The sequence below is a fragment of the Epinephelus fuscoguttatus genome, linkage group LG5 (assembly GCF_011397635.1).
Source record: "Epinephelus fuscoguttatus linkage group LG5, E.fuscoguttatus.final_Chr_v1".
NCBI classification, from domain to species: domain Eukaryota; kingdom Metazoa; phylum Chordata; class Actinopteri; order Perciformes; family Serranidae; genus Epinephelus; species Epinephelus fuscoguttatus.
Window position 1 is genome coordinate 22,026,213 of NC_064756.1, and position 17,693 is coordinate 22,043,905.

Genomic DNA, 17,693 nt, shown 5'->3' on the forward strand with positions numbered 1-17,693 from the left:
TCGTTGTAGCCGGTCAAGATGGCGTCTCAACAGCAGCAGCCCGGCGGGCCGATGTCCCAGCCCGGATTACAACAGCCCACTTCATTACAACAACAGCAGCAGCAGCTGAGCCAACAGCAAGACTTTGATCCAGTTCATAGATTTAAAATGCTCATTCCTCAGCTGAAGGAGAGTCTGCAGGTAACTGTGAGGCACCGAGACAAAAACTGAAATCAAAAATGCCCAAAACATCTGATAACAAAAGCTAAAATTGGTTTAACGAGTTCACTCTCGAAATACTGTCATTTCTATAAAGGAATTATATATATACAGCAATGTATTTCAAACGTATCGCTTTATATTTCCACTTTCAGAATGTGATGAAGATTGCATCCCTGAATTTGTCCCACAACACCTCAATTGACAACGGCATGTAAGTTGACTGGATTGACGTTGCAGTGATGATGCTGGAGACAGATGTTTCAGATTTTTGAACGTGTCTGTTGTTTCCTCTGGTTTAGCAAAAGCAGCGACACCTCTGTGCAGCGCTTTGACAAGAGCCTGGAGGAGTTTTATGCCCTTTGTGATCAGCTGGAGCTGTGTTTGGTGAGACCTCAACACAAAACACATACATAACCAACATACTGTTAAGTACTAGGACTGATATGTCCTGGGGTTCATGGTGTCAAGGAAGTTTACTCACTTATTTTATACTTCAAGATTATGTGCATTTCAGCTTAGTTAATGTATTGTTTACCTGTTTGGTGAATATTAAAAGAAACGTGGGGCCTATTGCACGAAACTAGGATAAGGGATTAAGCCGGGATATCTTGGTTATTCTGGCTCAATTTATCCGTGATCCGGTTGCACAAAAGCGGGATAGTGGACAGCGGGATATGTTATGACATAAGTTACCATGGAGATTTATTCTGTGGAGCTAGCCTGCTCCAGACCAGGCTAAATTCCAGGATATATTTAATCTCATCCCTTATCTCAGTCAGCAGTCACCACAAACGGAAACCAATAGTTATTCCACTGCCCACTGCACATTGTTATCACATTCAACCAGACCCACTGTCATTATTTAAACATTTGTGATCATTAATTGCAATCATTTTAGATAAGTGATGATTTTAGATGATTTTGCAATCATTAGATAATTTACAGTTTCCCATAGACTATATATAAAATACACATCCCATATAAATATAAATACACATCAAAGAGTAACATGATGTTCCTTTATTGAATAAGGATAAATCAAAGCAAGTAAGCCATCAGCTCCTTTCAAAACTGAAGTCACACAGTGACTCTACAAGATAGAAAGCATGGAATCAAAGCATATTATACAACACAAGAATAAATACACATTCAAAGGTCTGTATATGATACACCCCGCATGTCTGCACACTGAAATAAATGCAGGACAAATCCACACATGACAAATGAACAGACAAATGAATGGATGTAGTAGCCTCCCTGCAAGCTTGCATACACACAGTATACAGCACAAACAACATAAGAGGCCAAATCAATTTAAATTGAATAAAAAAAACAAACAAAAAAAAACACAAATTCCTCTGCCACTGCAGGACATATTCAACTGAAATTCACAGCATGCGTCTCTGCCACTGCAGGACATATTTAACTGAAATTTAAAGCATGCATGTTAACTATTATAATTTAACACAGATTGGTCCCTGACCAGCCGACCACTGTCGTCATCAGGGAAGATGGCAGGATTGTCCCAGTCCATGTGTGATGGGGGCCCTCTCCTTCCTCAAGCAGGCCACAGTGATGTCACATGCCCTCAAAGGGCTGACCCTTAAGTGGTGAAGACAGTGAAAGCGTGCCTTCAGGAGGCCAAAGGTCATTTCGATCCTGGCCCTTGTCCTGGCATGGGCATGATTATAGGCCTGTTGTGCTTCCTGAGGGTCTGTGTATGGTGTGAGGAGAAAAAGATGTAAAAAGTGGTTATTAACAGAGGTTGTGTGGCTCACCTTGTGATAGGCGCTGATAGATTCCAGAGGTCCGAAAGACTTGGGAGTCATGGACTGAGCCGGGCCACTTTGCCACAACATTGCTGATCAGATAGTCAGCATTGCAGACCATCTGAAATTATAAGATGAAGACTGTTAAACCAATCAATGCACATCACAAGCAATGCACAGTGTTCATTAATCGACAATATCAAAAAGTCATGTTCACCTGAACATTATATATATATATATATATATATATATATATTCTTATGATCAATCAGCATACACATGCATGCACACACACACACACACACAAACACACACACACACACACACACACAATTGCATACATATAATGAAACAGCAGAGGAGCATGGAGCATGAGGAGCTAAGATAAGGTAAGGTAAGGTAAGGTAAGGTAAGGTAAGGTAAGAGGAACTTTATTTGTCCCAAAGGGAAATTCAATTAAGTCAGTGAGCTCATCTATTTATCAAAGAGTTATACAGTCTGATGGAGTTACATTTACACAATTTCACTCACATCTGCAGTCAATTTCACTTACACTTTCAACTGATTCATAATCAGAGTACAACTTCGTTTTCGGAGATGTTAATTAACTATTTGGATTGTAGGCTAATAGTGATGGTTTCAGCGGAGCAGTGAGTGTGTATTTGTGCACTACTTACGCATTCAGGCGGTCTGCAATACTTTGCCACGCTTTCTCTCGTTGTTTATAACTGTGGCGGTGTTGCCTTTCTTTTTGATTTTATCCTTTACCTCTTCGTAAGCCTCCATGAGGATTTCTGCCTCCGACGGGGAAAAGTACGCCGCTCTTGTTGCCATGGTGAATCGGTGAATCTGTGATCGATGGCGGGGTCTATTTGAGGAAGCCGCGTGCGCGCACTGATCTAGGATTGGTTTCACCTGGCTTGATGAATCCGTATCTGCTCATCCTGGCTTGGTCTTTGTGCAACCCATTAAGCCTGGACGTTCTTGTTTTGGATTCGTTGAACCCAGCTCAGTCATTTATCCTGGATGTCTGAATCCTACTTTTGTGCAACGGGCCCCCTGTTAAAGCCATGTACACTTACCGGCCACTTTATTAGGGACGCCTTCCTAGTACCAGGTTTGCCCTCCTTTTGCCTTCAGAACTGCCTTAATTCTTGGTGTCATAGATTCAACAAGGTGCTGGAAACATTTGTCAGAGATTTTGGTCCATATTGATATGATAGCATCACAGCTGTCGGCTGCACATCCATTATGGTGCTCTATTGGATTGAGATCTGGTGACTGTGGAGGCCATTGGAGTACAGTGAACCCATTGTCATGTTCAAGAAACCAGTTTGAGATGTTTTGAGCTTTGTGACATGGTGCGTTATCCTGCTGGAAGTAGCCATCAGAAGATGGGTACACTGTGGTCATAAAGGGATGGACACGGTCAGCAACAATACTCAGGTAGGCTGTGGTGTTTAAACCATGCTCAGTTGGTACTAAGGGGCCCAAAGTGTGCCAAGAAAATATCCCCCACACCATTACACCACCACCACCAGCCTGAACCATTGATACAAGGCAGGATGGATCCATGCTTTCATGTTGTTTACACCAAATTCTGACCCTAATATCCGAATGTCACAGCAGAAATCAAGACTCATCAGACCAGGCAACGTTTTTCCAATCTTCTATTGTCCAGTTTTGGTGAGCCTGGGTGAACTGTAGCCTCAGTGTCCTGTTGTTAGCTGACAGGAGTGGCACCTGGTGTGGTCTTCTGCTGCTGCAGCCCCTCTGCCTCAAGGTTGGACGTGTTGTTGGTTCAGAGATGGTCTTTTTAGGGCCATCTTCTGTAAACCCTAGAGATGGTTGTCTGTGAAACTATCTACAGTAGCCCAGGTGGTTGTCGATGTGTAATACTGTACATGCTACTATATCTACACTCAAAATACACCACACAAACTCACGCTTTGTCTCCTCTGTGCAGCGGCTGGCATATGAGTGCCTCTCCCAAAGCATCGACAGCGCCAAACATTCACCCAACCTGGTCCCGACAGCCACCAAGCCAGACACAGTGCAGACAGAGTCCATGTCTTACGCCCAGTACCTCGGCATGATCAAGTCTCAGATCTCCTGTGCCAAAGACATCCACAATGCTTTGCTAGAGTGCTCCAAGAAGATCGCAGGGAAGGGACAGCCTCAGGGAATCATGTAGCTCTATCTACATCTGGTGACATTTTTAAGAAGAGGCTGTCTCATACTCAGATCTCAGATGTGGTCACGAGGGTGATTAATTTCTCAAGATCCTGTATATCTTTTTTTGAATTTAAGTTATGTTTCTTTTAAGCACTGTGTAAATATTCTGGACAGAAAGTCATGTTCTCAGATGACCAGCAGGTGGCGGCAGAGTTGTAACAGCCAACTGGATATTCTCAATCCTTTTGTAGCATATTTGTATTGAATATTAAAACTTTTCTACCAATACTGATGTTTTCTTATTATTCAAGATGCATAGAGGAAGATCTGTCAGTCAATAACCTCTTTAGCTGATGAGGAGGAAGTTATGTTGGAGCATGATTCATAAGAGCAAAAACCCATTAGTTGTGGATGCAGGTTCTGAAGTGACAATACAATATTAACTATCTGCTGCAGAATTGTGCAATCCCTTACAAAGATTCAGATTGCTTTTTTTCCTCAAAGAATGACCAGTATGCTCCCTCCTGCGTAAGTTTGAGTTAATGTACAACTCCCTAAGACGAATGGCTCATCCTCCATGTTGCATAAACACGCAACAGAGACAAGAAACTGAGGACTCAACTTACATTTGAATCCTTGCTCAGCTATATATTGGTCCTTGGTCCCTTCCTATCTTTATGTTGAAGCTAAGGGATTAATTAAGTCTAACACACAAGCATGTGAGAGGGGAGCCTAGTGGGCTTACAGCTGTGTAACATCTCAAACCAATCTGAGCTACTGACAAGCACTTAGATCCAAAAATACTCCTGTGGGTCACTACTGAACAGGCACGAGAGGTTCATCACAGTATACAGTCACACTCTCCCAGATTCTGTGCAGGTCAGCAGTAACATACAAAGAAACAGCTGTTCATTAACGCTGTTTACCACTTGTAAATTGCAATACTTTGGGACTGATAAAAGAAATGACACCAGACGAATCTTCATATTTTCATATCTTTATTTTCAGACAATAGTCTACCTTGACACAATTTGTTTTTAAAGCTTGAAAAATATACAAGAACGAAGCTAGAATTATTGCGAATAATCCAGTTGTCAAGATACCGTGCCACGCAGCACAGAGTTCATCAAATGAAAAACGAGAAGTAACATATAAAAAGGGTAGAGTATGATTTTTCTTTTTACAAAGATTACAGCAGATAAAATAATATATCCAGAGCATCAGGTACAATACAATGACATGAGGATAACTTAGACATTGTCTAAGTGCATTAGTGGATTTCAAACGGTAGATAAGTCACAACACTTTCTGCCTTGTTGCATTATGCAAATTACATGATGTGACAAACAGATGGCATCATCACAATACCATACATAGAGAAAATCCCATTAATCTGATGCCAAATCATTTAAATTGCTCTTTGAGTGTTACTGTGCAATGATAGAAGTAGTGCCTGCCAACCTTAACTACATGTTGATGTACAGTCAGTCTTACATTGTATGTAACAGCAACATGGTAAGAGTAATGTGCACTGTGACAGGGCTGCTATTTTCAGCAGGTTTCAGTTCATACTGTGCAGTATGATTTGGAAACTGGGGAGCAGTAATGTAAAATGTATAGCCTCATGAATATTCTAAAATCTGGGTCAGTGTCTTCTGATTCTCTCTGTATGATGAAACCAAGGTGTTTGTGTGTGTGTGTGTGTGTGTACAGAGCACTGGGGCGTACTGCATGATGCTTGAAAGACTTTAATAAGCGCACAAACAGATGTTTTCACTGCTTTGTCGAGCTTGAGCCGTTCATGTTGCTCTTACCCTTAGCCTTGTCCTTTGGTTGGTCCCTGTGGGGAACACAGCACATGGTAAACAATCACACTTCAAACGCTAAATTAACTGCAGTGTCATAAAATATCACAATACAGCAAAGCATACTGTATGTGTCTGCTATCAGTGTCTGCCACTTGTTCTTCGGTCTGAGGGTGTTATTCTGACCTGTGCTCCTGCTCAGGACCGGTGAGGGCTGCTCGGTGAACACCATGGGTTAGGGCCTGGGGTTCCTGTAGATGGGACATGGGGCCAGATGGCCCAAACTTGGCCACCTCCTGCTGCCACTCATAGTCAAAAGTCTGAGCTTCAGCTGGGGATAAAGGATCAGGAAACATGTCAGGTAAGTCTGTGGACTAAAATTAGAATCATCTCTGAAATAGCTTCATCATCCAAATACATTTTTGAGAAGTTCAACACATATGGCAGGACCCTCTACATTTATGACCATGTGTAGCTGCTGCAACAACTTGATTAAAAAAAGCAAAATTCAGTGAGCTGAGAGCAGACTATTCGGGAATGGAAACTGTGTCATTTAACATACACTCATCCATATTCTGAAAGTCCTGGTTTAACTCCTTCTCTCCTGTTTTCTTGTTGAATTTCCTCTCAACAACATGTCCCCTGTCCTGGATGTGGTGACCAATGGACATCTTCTCCAGACCGCTCTCAGAGTCCTTAATTGCTTTCCGTGTCTCCTTGATCTGGTGATAAAACATTATTAAACCCATCAGACACATCAGTTTGTCCACAAAAAGGCACATACTATATATTTATTTGACTCCTTACATAAAAAGGTGAGAAAGTAGGCAGTTGGACAGAGTGAGTGGTAAAACACAAGTATAGCTAATAATAGCAGTAAGGGCTGCATTCCAATTAGGAGTGCCTGTTCCAGGGCCCTGGTATCATGTATGCAGTATCACTGAAATGATTTCTGGTGGACCTTAACAGAACAGACCAATCATATGCCCCTGTGAGAAAAGTTTGCTTGTAAGTAGAGTCATCTGTAGATTAACTTCTCTGAGTTCAATGTACTGAGCAGTGATCTAATGTACTGTGATATGAAGTAGTAACAGATCTGATGGGTAGCTTACCCCTCCAGGGGCATGGCGTGTTGATGAGCTCGCCTGGAAGACCTTGGGAGGCTCATTTCCAACCTTTGAGTATGTCATGACTGATGAGGAGCTGAATGAGTGGGTGTTTGAATCTGTGGACATGTTCTCCTGAAACACACAAGCACACAGTGTTAGTTACAGTTTATCTATCACAACACTCTGAGAAAGCAGCAAACAAACAGAAGATAACACAAAATCATGAAACTCACAAAGTTTCTGTGCATGTCTTCCATCCTGTTTCTCATATTGGACATCATGTTGTCGAACATGCTGAATGGGTTCATCATCATGTCCTGAACCAACACAAAAGGACAAGCAGAGCAAGAAGAGTTGAAGGGCTGGGCACATATGCCACATGGTTGCTTGGCATTATCAGCTCATAAACATCTCTATAATGTGTACAAACCTACACGCACACAGTACAGTGAGCTAAATGTGTCTTACATGTGTGCCATCTGGGGCACTGTAACCAGGACATTCACATTTTATCACCTTACCACATGTGACATCGTAACATTCATTACAAAACTACAAACCAAGTCCAGCATGAAAATACTTATGTCTTTATTTAGAATTCAAAGATGGCCAACTTGCTCCACTTTGGGTTACTTTAACCAGAACCTGTCTATGTGGTCAATAATAAAACTTGTCTGCAAAGTACTGTGGTAAATGCATAAGTCTGGCTACATGTTCAATTGAGGTTGGACCTAAGACAAAAATCTTACTCATAATATTTGTTGACGTTCATGTCAACTGTATTGTTTAAATGAAGAAAATCCATTATAATCACTATTGTATAGATGCAAAACACCTCTTATAACTGGAATGTAACTCACACATTCCTATTAGTTTTTTTAGGATCCACTGCATATTCACATTTATTTTCCTATTAAATAAATCAATAAAGTTTCTGTAGGTCACAACTGAGGTACCACCTTTGCTTCACTGGGAGCCAGTACAAACCCAGTGCACCACACAAGTCAGTCATGCATATCGCAGATGCCATCAATGACCAGCATGCAAAGATGCATCAGATTGGATATTTCAATGTTTTGTAAGGGTGCAGCAATGAAAAAGACACACAGGCAGATACTGCAGATCACGATGGTTTCAACGTACAAGTAGCTAGAGAGGCAGTCTTCATCTTGTCAAAGAAACAAGAGGGAAGATGCTGCAGTATAAAGCAGCACACAATCGATTCTGCAAAACTCAGACTGTGTTTCCACAACAATTAAAAAAAAAAAAACACTGCATTTTTTCTTTGCATGCATACAGGCCAATGCAAAGCTGAGCATTTTCATTTCAGTTGGATTCCTTGTCTTTGCTTCAGCTGATTGAAAAACGCTGCACATATCATGGTGGTGAAAACATCTGCTTTACGTCAAGACTTGATTTAATATTGGACGTTATGTGTGGGTGTTCACTATTCTCAAATTAATGACTATGTAATCAATATATTTCCCAGCGAATACAAGTAACATAACACTTTAACCCTTTGTGTCTATGGAGAGATGAACCTTTAGCATATACTACACTGTTTAATGTTTTGTATGCAGTATTTTATTCTTCATAGTAAGAACTTTTCTTGAGAGTATAGTTCTGTACTAGAGCACTTTTACAAGTGTCCAGGTAGGAAGTACGCTTAGGATTCAGATTCAACTATACTGTAACTGACTTAAAATAATCTCTTACAATATAATGATCATAAATGCAATATTGTGTACATGGATTGGCATGATAGTATAAATTTGTTCTGAATGTAGAGGAAACACTTTGACAACTTTATTGACTGCTTATAGTCAATAAATAATAGGTGGAGTCGGTTACAGGGTTAGAGCATGCATTTGGGCAGTATTCAAATGAGAAACTTAAACAACAGTGCAGCTGAACAGCAGATGAGTCGACAATACTAACCGTGCTGTCAACACTGCCAAAGGGCAACAACGACCGGCTCATATCCTGAGGATCCAAACAATATCAGTTTAGTAACATGGCACAGTATTGTATTTGTATAGCATATTACACACACAAATCTAGACTTTTTGCATGTTTGCTGAGGTTGTTGGCCGAAAGCTGTTAGGTTGTCTTACATCGGTCACTAAGCCCTTGACACAGCCACACAGAGTTCTCCCCACGGCCTTATGCTCAACCCTTCAAGGCCATGAACCTTCTGAGAGCGAGGAGGGAGCAGCCTGCAGCCTTCAGTCAGACCCTGTGTTCTCTGGGCCAAAACCGCAGGTGTTTATGACCCCGCGGCCCTGGATAAGCATCTCAACAGCCCTCGCTATGCGGGTGTGTGTATTTTCTGGGGGTGTGATATACAGGGGTATTGTGCGTAATCAGTGGGGTGTTGAATGACTTGTGTTCCATGTGTAATTGGGTCGCATTGCCAGAGATTAGCGTGGGTTTAACACTGAAACTGAGCTTCATTCTAGGAAGGCTGGATGGACCAGTCAGGACAGGGATCTAACAGGGGGCAAAGAGTCCAAGGCTGCTCTCTCAGCTCTTTTCAAATGTCAAGCTGATGTAGAACGCTCCTGACCAGTATCTATGAAGCCTCACAGCCAATTTTATCCCAGAGTGGCATCTATGAACTAATAAATGCCAGTTACATATCTGCCAGCATTATATTTAGACCAGGGTTGAGCAGAGGAGAGATTGAGGGTGCAAGATAGGGAACGTAGACCCGGTGGTCTTTGACACATTATTTTAGGCTGTCCGGACTACTGGAGACTGACATTCTCTTTTCTATCTCTTTCTCAATCTGATATTGAACTGCCACTGTGCCTCTGAAGCAGGCTGCTCCTGGGAAAGCTATGAGTTACACTATAGGGGACATGTGCTTAAGATACGACTCATACTTAAAAGAAAAGGTGAGGGTGTGTGCTGCAAATGCATAGCCTCCAGGAAGTGGTGCATCATCAGGGGAGTAAGAGGCATTTTGCTAAATGGGTGCTCTTCGAACTAGAGGAGCACAGAAAAGATAAGGACATTTTAAAGATGCTGCAGGTCAATCAGTACAAACAGCTTTGTTGCCCACTGCCAGAGCAGGAGGAAAATCTGATTTAAAGGGTATAAATCTACAACAAAGATGATATCAGCACTACCTATGTTAGTTACTGCTGTTTTCCAGCCCTAACACCACCGGTCATACCCAGTTTAAACCACAGAATCAAAGAAAGTACTTAGAACTTACAGCGATGCCTGACCGTCATTCAACAGTGCTTTTATAAACAAGTGCCCTGATGAATGAGTGCTTTGAAAGGTGATATAAACCAGGTAGTGGATATTGGCAAGAGACTGGGAAATGTGAGAATGTACCGCAACCTTGAAAAGTAAGACGGGTCTTATTTTCCCGCAGGAAATCTAATGCTTAACAAGTAGAAGTACAAGCCCTCCAACATGATGTGGCCAATATGTGTGTGCAGTTTCGCGTGTTTGCATGCCAGCATGTCTGTGTACTTGTGCTTGTGTTTTAATACTGTATGTGTGTGTTTATGTATGTGTTTCTGAGAGCACATTTGTGCCTGTGATATTGGAGAGCAGTTTGAGCGTGAGCTGTCTGTCATCTAACAGCTAATGCACCAGCACTGCCAAGGCACGTTCTGCCAAACAGATGGACCAAAAGAGCAACAATGAGAAAACAGAGTGTCCATGACATCCGCACACAAGCCTTTCCAAAGCCAACAACACAGCACCAGAGCTTCAGCCCTCTGACCACTGCTGGGCACCACAAGACTGCTCCCCATCTTCAGATAAATGAGTGTGTGTGGGAGTTAGAGAGCAGAACTGTGTGATGAAAACTGTGGATCCTTATGGTAATTCAGTTAACCTAATTCCAATAAATCTTACCAGACAGTAGGTACTCTGTTAATTGTTCATGACAATTAACAAGGCAGTCTAGCGATTGAGAGGTCATAGAAATTTTCTTTCAAATCACAAAAATCTCACATCTGCGTCTCCTGTCCAAATTTCTGTTTTAGAATTAAGATAAAAAAGATCCTTTTATGCGGTTCTTCTCCGTATAGAGAGACATCCCGACTGATAAGTTTGCTAATTGCTATTGCTGCAACTTGTGATCAAGCTCAGTCAGTAAAACCCTAACTCGTCATAAAATTGTATTGTTCCTCAAAAAATAAAAATGAAACATGGCCTGATGGTCTCAGACTGTCTTTTCATACTTGTAATTAAACAATATCTTGTCAACAACCAACAAACAAGTCAAATATATGAAACATATACAGAAACAGTATATAACTGCTAATACTAGATTAAATAATTTGTTTGGATTGACATTTTACAGCGTAGCTCCATTTCACCCACTGCCACTGAGGTCATTAGTCGAGCATTCAGTGCCCCTCCTCAGCTGGCATTAGCTAGTTAATGGCATGATGCTAATAAAGAGAAAGCAGGCTGCTGGCTATTGATGCTATGCTTCTGATGAAAGTCATTATCAAGGATAAATATACAGGCTCTCATGAGGTAGTGGGATTAAAGCAGGTGTCAGGGGCTAAATTTGAATTAGCAGGGATATATAAGCAGCACAGGGGTTGATATGGGAAAGGTGAATGGGTGCAAAACATGGCAGGCCAGAACCATTCCCCCTGCATGCCTTTACAATGTTTGTTGCACAAGTAACATCAGATTGTTTGAGCGTATACAATTATTTTAAGTTATTACTACAAATGCTTGAAGGCCACAGCTTTTATAGCCTCCTTATCCTATATAACAGAATTTTTTTTTTTAAAGATTTAAAGGGAAGCAGTTATATTTTTAGATAAACTATATTTTCAGCTAATGTGACAACTGGGCCAACTTCAGCAGCAGCTCATCTCAGCAGAATTCTCTGGGGTCCTATTGGTTTGAGTGTTTAAGAAGTCTGTGCGTGTATTCGAAAGAAAGCAGTGTGTCAGTGGAACAATGCACTATAAATAGGGCTCCTCAGGGCTGGATATAACTGTCCAGAGAGGCCAAGGGGGTTGCCCTTCTACTAAACCAGAGACTCACATGGCCCCATACCTCAGTGAGTGGTGCTCCAGTTACGCTGCCAGTGGCCAGCTTCCACTATAACCTTACAAAACTAAGCGCTACCTCCAAACACTAATCTTCTGTGCTTATAAGCCTATGAGAAGTGGACTGAGGGGTCATGAGGCCTAATTGTATGACCGAACTGCTGAAGCCTCATCCTTCGTCCCACATAGACCTAAATGACATGTATGTAGGTTAGGCAGTCATGTGCCTGTACATACATCAATACTGTTGCACACTGGGTAGAGCGTTACTGCCTATTGCTTGAGTCTACAACGAGACAAACCACTCATAATTGTACATTCTCACCCTGTGCTCATCCCTCAGCGCCAAAGATGAGCTTGGATGTTCTGCCACATCATGACGGCGGTGTCTTCCATCCATTATACTGGGCATTATGGGCCCGCCGAATGGCTCAGAGAAGCTTCGCATCATGTGCCGCATATGTTCCCTATGAGCCTGGAATGGATCCCCCCTATGGCAGAGGAACAGGAAGTAAAGACAAAGTGAATCTCGGCTTTCACTAAGGAATCAAGTGCAAGTCTGCAAGATGACACTGAGGGCTGCAAACCATGATAAAGTTTGGGAATAAAACTCTACTCCTTTACACTATTCAGTAACCTCTATCAACTACACTATCTTGGAGCTCCTTACAGATATATTCTTCAATGACACAACCCAAAAATAATTTCAGAGACTCTAACACTTGCCTTAGAAGTCGGGTCAAGTGTGGCCAAACCTCATCAGCAGGTGTCCACTCATGCAATAAGTCATAAGTGACTGTAGCACGCAGTGTCATCAATCTGAGTAGATAGTTATTCAGAAAAGATCAATGACTAATCACTCTCTAAACTGTAATGGAAACTCTACCACTGACACCCATACTTTTTGTTTCCTTCCTAAAACTATAAGCTACATATATAGACCTGCATGTAAATTTAAAGAAGGCAAAATCATAGAGTAACAGCCAGTTTCCCCTGATACTTTATTTACCTTTAAGCTTACTTTTAAAGATATAATAAAGAAAAATAAGTGTCTGTCCTTGCAGCACGCGTCCCATCTCACAGCAGCTGTTGATAAGTAACTTAAATATTATAACAGAAATCAAGAATGTAGCCTGCATGTGACTTTAAAAGTTTGAACATTATTCGGCAGGCTGAAACACATTGTGGCGGTACTTATGTTAATATAACGACGTTCAAATTAGTTTTAATATAAATAAAGTGAAAAGGGGGACTATATTTAATATTTTTCGTAATCAATTCAGCCGTTTATTAAACGTTTTAGCTTGCGTCGTTAACGTTACATTATAGACGTTAGCTTAAACCGTTACATTACAGACGTTAGCTTAAACCGTTAAGGTTACGTTACTAACGTTAGCTTGTGGGCATAGTAGTGTTTGTCTGGGTTTTCTATTAACATAAAGTATATCTTGACTGGAATGTAACACTTTAAATGACATTTATCACCGTGATAAACTTCTTCTGAGCTTAATGTTAGCGTTAGTTTAAACCATTTTGAAAATAACCTACAATAACGTCACATTTCAATAATAACAGGTCAATAACAGGTATTTTTAATACAAAATTTGAGCTACTCACGAGAAAAACGGATCCTCATCGAACTCCCTGCGAAGACTGTTGAACATTTCCACTGATTTTGAGGCTGCAAACAAAATTTGAGTTGAATATATATCTTTTATATAATCCTTTCGGCCACAGGTGCCCCCCAGCTGCACCGCTCAGCCTCGGTAATGTTACTACGGAGGAGGTGATTTAGGCATCCACACCTGTCATGTGACGCGGATCCGAGCCTCGGATTGGCTGGTTATTCAGAGCTTTGAGAGTGCTCTATTCGCGCGCTCGGTGTTGTGGGTGGCTGCCATGGCAACGGGCTCCAGAAATTTCTGATAAAAACGTTTCGTTTATTGATTGTGCGTGTCACCTCAAACTAGCTGTGGTGTTATCTAACCCATCCCAACACTATACAGGTATTCTATTTCAAAGCTGCATAAATATCAATGGTTGTTAGGGTGAAGGAGAAATCAAGAGGCAGCTCTCTAGGATTCAATTACCAGACTTTTTTTTTTTTGTTTGTAAAGTGATTCTTGCTTTGGTTATTGTAAGGTGTGAAGACATTTGAGACAGCCACTAACACATGTAAGGCATTCACAAAACTTTCATTCACTCCAAACAAGCTCTAACAAAGCAATGCTTAATTTGTGTTCTTGCCTTAGCAAATCACGCTGTACATTCCCATTTATTACTTCATTACAGCACTGACTATTTGGAGAGTACTGCAGTGACACACCGTGTCCCAGACTCTGTATAGATTTACCATCTGGCTGTTCCACAAATAGGCCTGAGTATGGACTCTTCACCGCCTTCAATCCCTGCTCCAACATGAGACACAACACTGAATAAACATAAGCATAAATCACTGAATAGTATATAAATATTTATGCGGAGAGCAAAGTTCACGGCAGGTGAGAATCTGTCTGAATGCTAATCCTGATGCAGATCAAAAAGATAATGTGACTGAAGGGTGAGTCAGGCTACTTTTTAAAGTCACTAGATGGCAGGGTGACTCATTCATCTGTATTTATCTGTAGATATTGCTGCTATCTTACAGCAAAAACAAATGTCACAAGTTTTTGGTGAAGAGAGAGACAGTGTTTCTATCAGTACAGTCCATCTAACCACAAAAGCAAAAGGCAGTTTTCACAAAAAAAAAATCACATCTATCTTTATTACCAGGTTGATTACAAAAGGCAAAATGTATCAAATGCTATATCTACATGGTAAAACACATCTGTCTATAAGATCCTTCCCTCATTAAATATAAACAAAGCCAAATTAAGAACAGCAAATCAATTAACTGAATTACATTTACATTAATGAAATAATAAACACATCATGTCCACAAACTTTTAATTTGCTCCAGCTCTCACAGGAAGGATAAATCAGTGGAAGGATAAGTAAGAAACATTGTGATGTCTAATAACAAGGCAGATTGAGACACAATAAAAACAGCTGAAACTGAGGATCTTCTGATGTCCATCAGGTCACAGGACTTCCCATGAGCCTCTCCTGCCGCAGCGAGATCAGTCTGTTGTGCCACAGCTCCTCTGCCCTCTCCTTGTCCATGAACAACTGCAACACAGCGTAGAGAGGACATGTTAGTAAGTGAACAAAGGTAAATATAGGGACAGAGTGTTGTTCAACATCAGGGCCTAGTGTTGCGTCAGTGCATTAGGAAAAACATAAAAACAGTTTTGGATAGATGGAAATAATCGGAACAAACTGAGAATATCACAGTAGTGTATTTCTAAATAACAGGGCATGGTATGAAAGACTGGAAATGGTGAGTCTAATGAAAAAACACACTAAAAAATTGTATTTCTGCTATGTGAAGGTATAAATTCCAAATCTTAGATGTGAGTGAACAAATTGTTTTGTCTTTAAAGCTGCAGTTAGTAATTTTTATGAAGTTAACTGTCATAATTGTGGAAACTCTCACTTTATTCTGAAAGAAGTAAATGAGACAGATAGTTTGTGAAAAAAACACATCCCTCCCCTTCTTCCTACTGCTTCAAATGGCGTTCGCTATAATCTATGGCGGCAGCGCACTGACAACCAATCAGAGCCGAGAAGTCTCTAACGCAGCTGTCAATCACGTTAATGATTCTCGTAAACTGCAGTGCACTGTAAGCTAGTCTGACCAACTTTCTCATTTTACAGCTAAACAGTACACTAAAATATGTTTCTTAAAACACTGGAGGAGAGAAATAGGCAGTGCAATGACAGAATCTTGACTCATTTGATCAGCGCTGCCTAGTTTTACAGTTTGAAAGCAGTTCACAGGAATCAGTGACATGATTGACAGCTGCATTTGAGACTCCTCGGCTCTGACTGGTTGTTTTCATTCATGTGCAGTAAGGCTGACAGAAGTGCAGCAAGGTAATAGAGTAGGCAGAGGAGTATGATTTTTTTTTTCACAGATTATTTAGTCATCATCATTTAGTGCTGTGTAAATAACTACAGCTTTAAAACATTGGAAAACAATATTAAAACTATCCATAACAATTTCCTTATCAAATGTCTTGGTTTGTATCAATCCAAGAAACCTGCAACCACAAAATGTTTGGCAATTTTTTCTTGCAAAGTTACATGTTTGTGAACTTTATCTTTGCAGCCATCTAAAGCAAATGTGAATGTTTTTTTAAATTCCACCAACTGTCTAAATAAGATCACAGAAACATGTAATTATAGGAACACACACAATATACACCCAGGCAAAGACCTTATACCTATCTACGGAAAGACACTTCTGTGTGTTGTACAGATTGAAAAGCACTTTGAGGCAAATTTGTGATATTGCACTCTATAGAAAAAGTAACTTGACCAACGCTGGTGGAACGTTTTGGCCACCCCAACACATTTCTACTCTAACTGCTTCTTTTAAATGTACTAAGAGCAGAGTAAGCTCTACTATGCGGCCTGCTCTGTCACTTCAGTCATTAGTACCACACAGAAATGAATGAGGTATGTTTCCTAGTAAGTTCATAAGCCTGGCACAGAGCTGTCAGTACTGCCCACCGACACCCATGTGACCTCAATGTGGACTTCTGAGCCACAGTGATGACACTCTAATACTACAGTGAAGGCCGTGCTGTCTTGTGTGTCCCATTAGTCTTCCCCTGTCTGCTCACATGGAAATGCAGATGAGAATAGACCTTTATAAGATATAACTTATGTAGTTCTGTGGGCCTTGCAGTGTGTTGATAGAAAAGGCCGACACACATGTGACTTGTATTCATCGCGGTACATCAGCAGCAGTAATGATATTGATTGTAAGTAGGCTATAAAACTGCTGCTGCAAGTGTCTGATGAATGAAGGCATCTGTTTATTAGGAAGTAACATAATGACTGTGAGACTGAGAGGCAAGACACATTTCTGTGTTGGCTGTGTGTGTTTGTGTGAGGGTGGGAGATAATGTTGACATGCTGGCTATGTGTAAATACTGTATATCTATGCGATAATATGTGTCTGATATTATGCAGATTGTAGAGCAGCCCCGGCCACGTCAATCCTTCATTCCTAACCTACGCTGCTTACAGCGGCTCTGCATGTTATCTGTGTGTTAGATTCAACACCAGTGAGTTCTTGTCTGTCGGCCCTGCACTGGTGTCATGGTGCTAATGAGGCTGTGTGTGTGGGATGACAGTATCTGGGCTGGGCTAATGGGACTCATCTGTTCTAATTGGAAGCGGAGCTGGAGCTGAAGCTGAGGCCGGGGCCCGCCTGGGGCATATTGCTACCATACATCAGCCTGTCTGAGGGTGTGTATGTGTGTGCATTTGAGCTGGCGGGCGCTGTGTGTCTATGTGTGTGTTTGAGGGGGTTATCTGCATACGTCAGGGCATAACTTAGTTTCCCCCAGTGGAGATAGATGACTGGGAAGCCCCAGGGAGCGTTATTGGAGTTTAAAGTTTTCCTTCTCGTTTTTCATCATTGGTCTGCAGGCAGGGGAGGCAGGGTGACGTTAGGAGGCTATAATCTACTACACTGCAGTGTCCTAG

The 17,693-nt window shown here is 41.3% G+C and overlaps 3 protein-coding genes across 4 annotated transcripts in view; 1 reads left to right on the forward strand and 2 right to left on the reverse strand.

Annotated features, from left to right (window-relative positions):
• Window positions 1-4,433, forward strand: med29 (mediator complex subunit 29). The gene is made up of 4 exons (XM_049577483.1): window positions 1-180; window positions 354-412; window positions 501-585; window positions 3,937-4,433. The coding sequence occupies exons 1-4, from the start codon at window positions 19-21 to the stop codon at window positions 4,162-4,164; spliced, it is 534 nt and encodes a 177-aa protein (XP_049433440.1). The 5' UTR covers window positions 1-18; the 3' UTR covers window positions 4,165-4,433.
• Window positions 4,434-5,126: 693 nt separating this feature from the next.
• mlf1 (myeloid leukemia factor 1) lies at window positions 5,127-13,876 on the reverse strand. Of its 2 annotated transcripts, XM_049577262.1 has the most exons (8): window positions 13,713-13,875; window positions 12,421-12,586; window positions 8,998-9,042; window positions 7,293-7,376; window positions 7,063-7,191; window positions 6,513-6,672; window positions 6,137-6,281; window positions 5,127-5,985 (listed from the first exon to the last, which is right to left on the reverse strand). In XM_049577262.1, exons 1-8 carry the CDS (start codon window positions 13,757-13,759, stop codon window positions 5,919-5,921), a joined length of 843 nt encoding a protein of 280 aa, XP_049433219.1. In that variant the 5' UTR covers window positions 13,760-13,875; the 3' UTR covers window positions 5,127-5,918. The 2 variants fall into 2 exon arrangements, with proteins under 2 accessions (XP_049433219.1, XP_049433220.1); XM_049577263.1 differs by lacking the exon at window positions 8,998-9,042 and having other exon boundaries at window positions 13,713-13,876.
• Window positions 13,877-14,835: 959 nt separating this feature from the next.
• The window catches only part of rsrc1 (arginine/serine-rich coiled-coil 1), a 136,144-nt gene continuing 133,286 nt past the window's right edge, over window positions 14,836-17,693 (reverse strand). The window contains exon 10 of the mRNA XM_049577499.1: window positions 14,836-15,263. Coding sequence (XP_049433456.1) covers window positions 15,171-15,263 — 93 coding nt within the window. The 3' untranslated portion in view covers window positions 14,836-15,170. The remainder of the gene's footprint in view (window positions 15,264-17,693) is intronic.

Excerpts from the sequence above, each read along its gene's own strand:
- med29 (XM_049577483.1), top strand. The coding sequence starts at position 19 with ATGGCGTCTCAACAGCAGCAGCCCGGCGGGCCGATGTCCCAGCCCGGA. Across the intron at positions 181-353 it reads AGCTGAAGGAGAGTCTGCAG|AATGTGATGAAGATTGCATC; the intron begins GTAACTGTGAGG and ends TTCCACTTTCAG. Across the intron at positions 413-500 it reads ACCTCAATTGACAACGGCAT|CAAAAGCAGCGACACCTCTG; the intron begins GTAAGTTGACTG and ends CCTCTGGTTTAG.
- mlf1 (XM_049577262.1), bottom strand. The coding sequence starts at position 13,759 with ATGTTCAACAGTCTTCGCAGGGAGTTCGATGAGGATCCGTTTTTCTC. Across the intron at positions 9,043-12,420 it reads CGCTGAGGGATGAGCACAGG|GATATGAGCCGGTCGTTGTT; the intron begins GTGAGAATGTAC and ends TTGGATCCTCAG. Across the intron at positions 6,673-7,062 it reads CACGCCATGCCCCTGGAGGG|ATCAAGGAGACACGGAAAGC; the intron begins GTAAGCTACCCA and ends TTTTATCACCAG.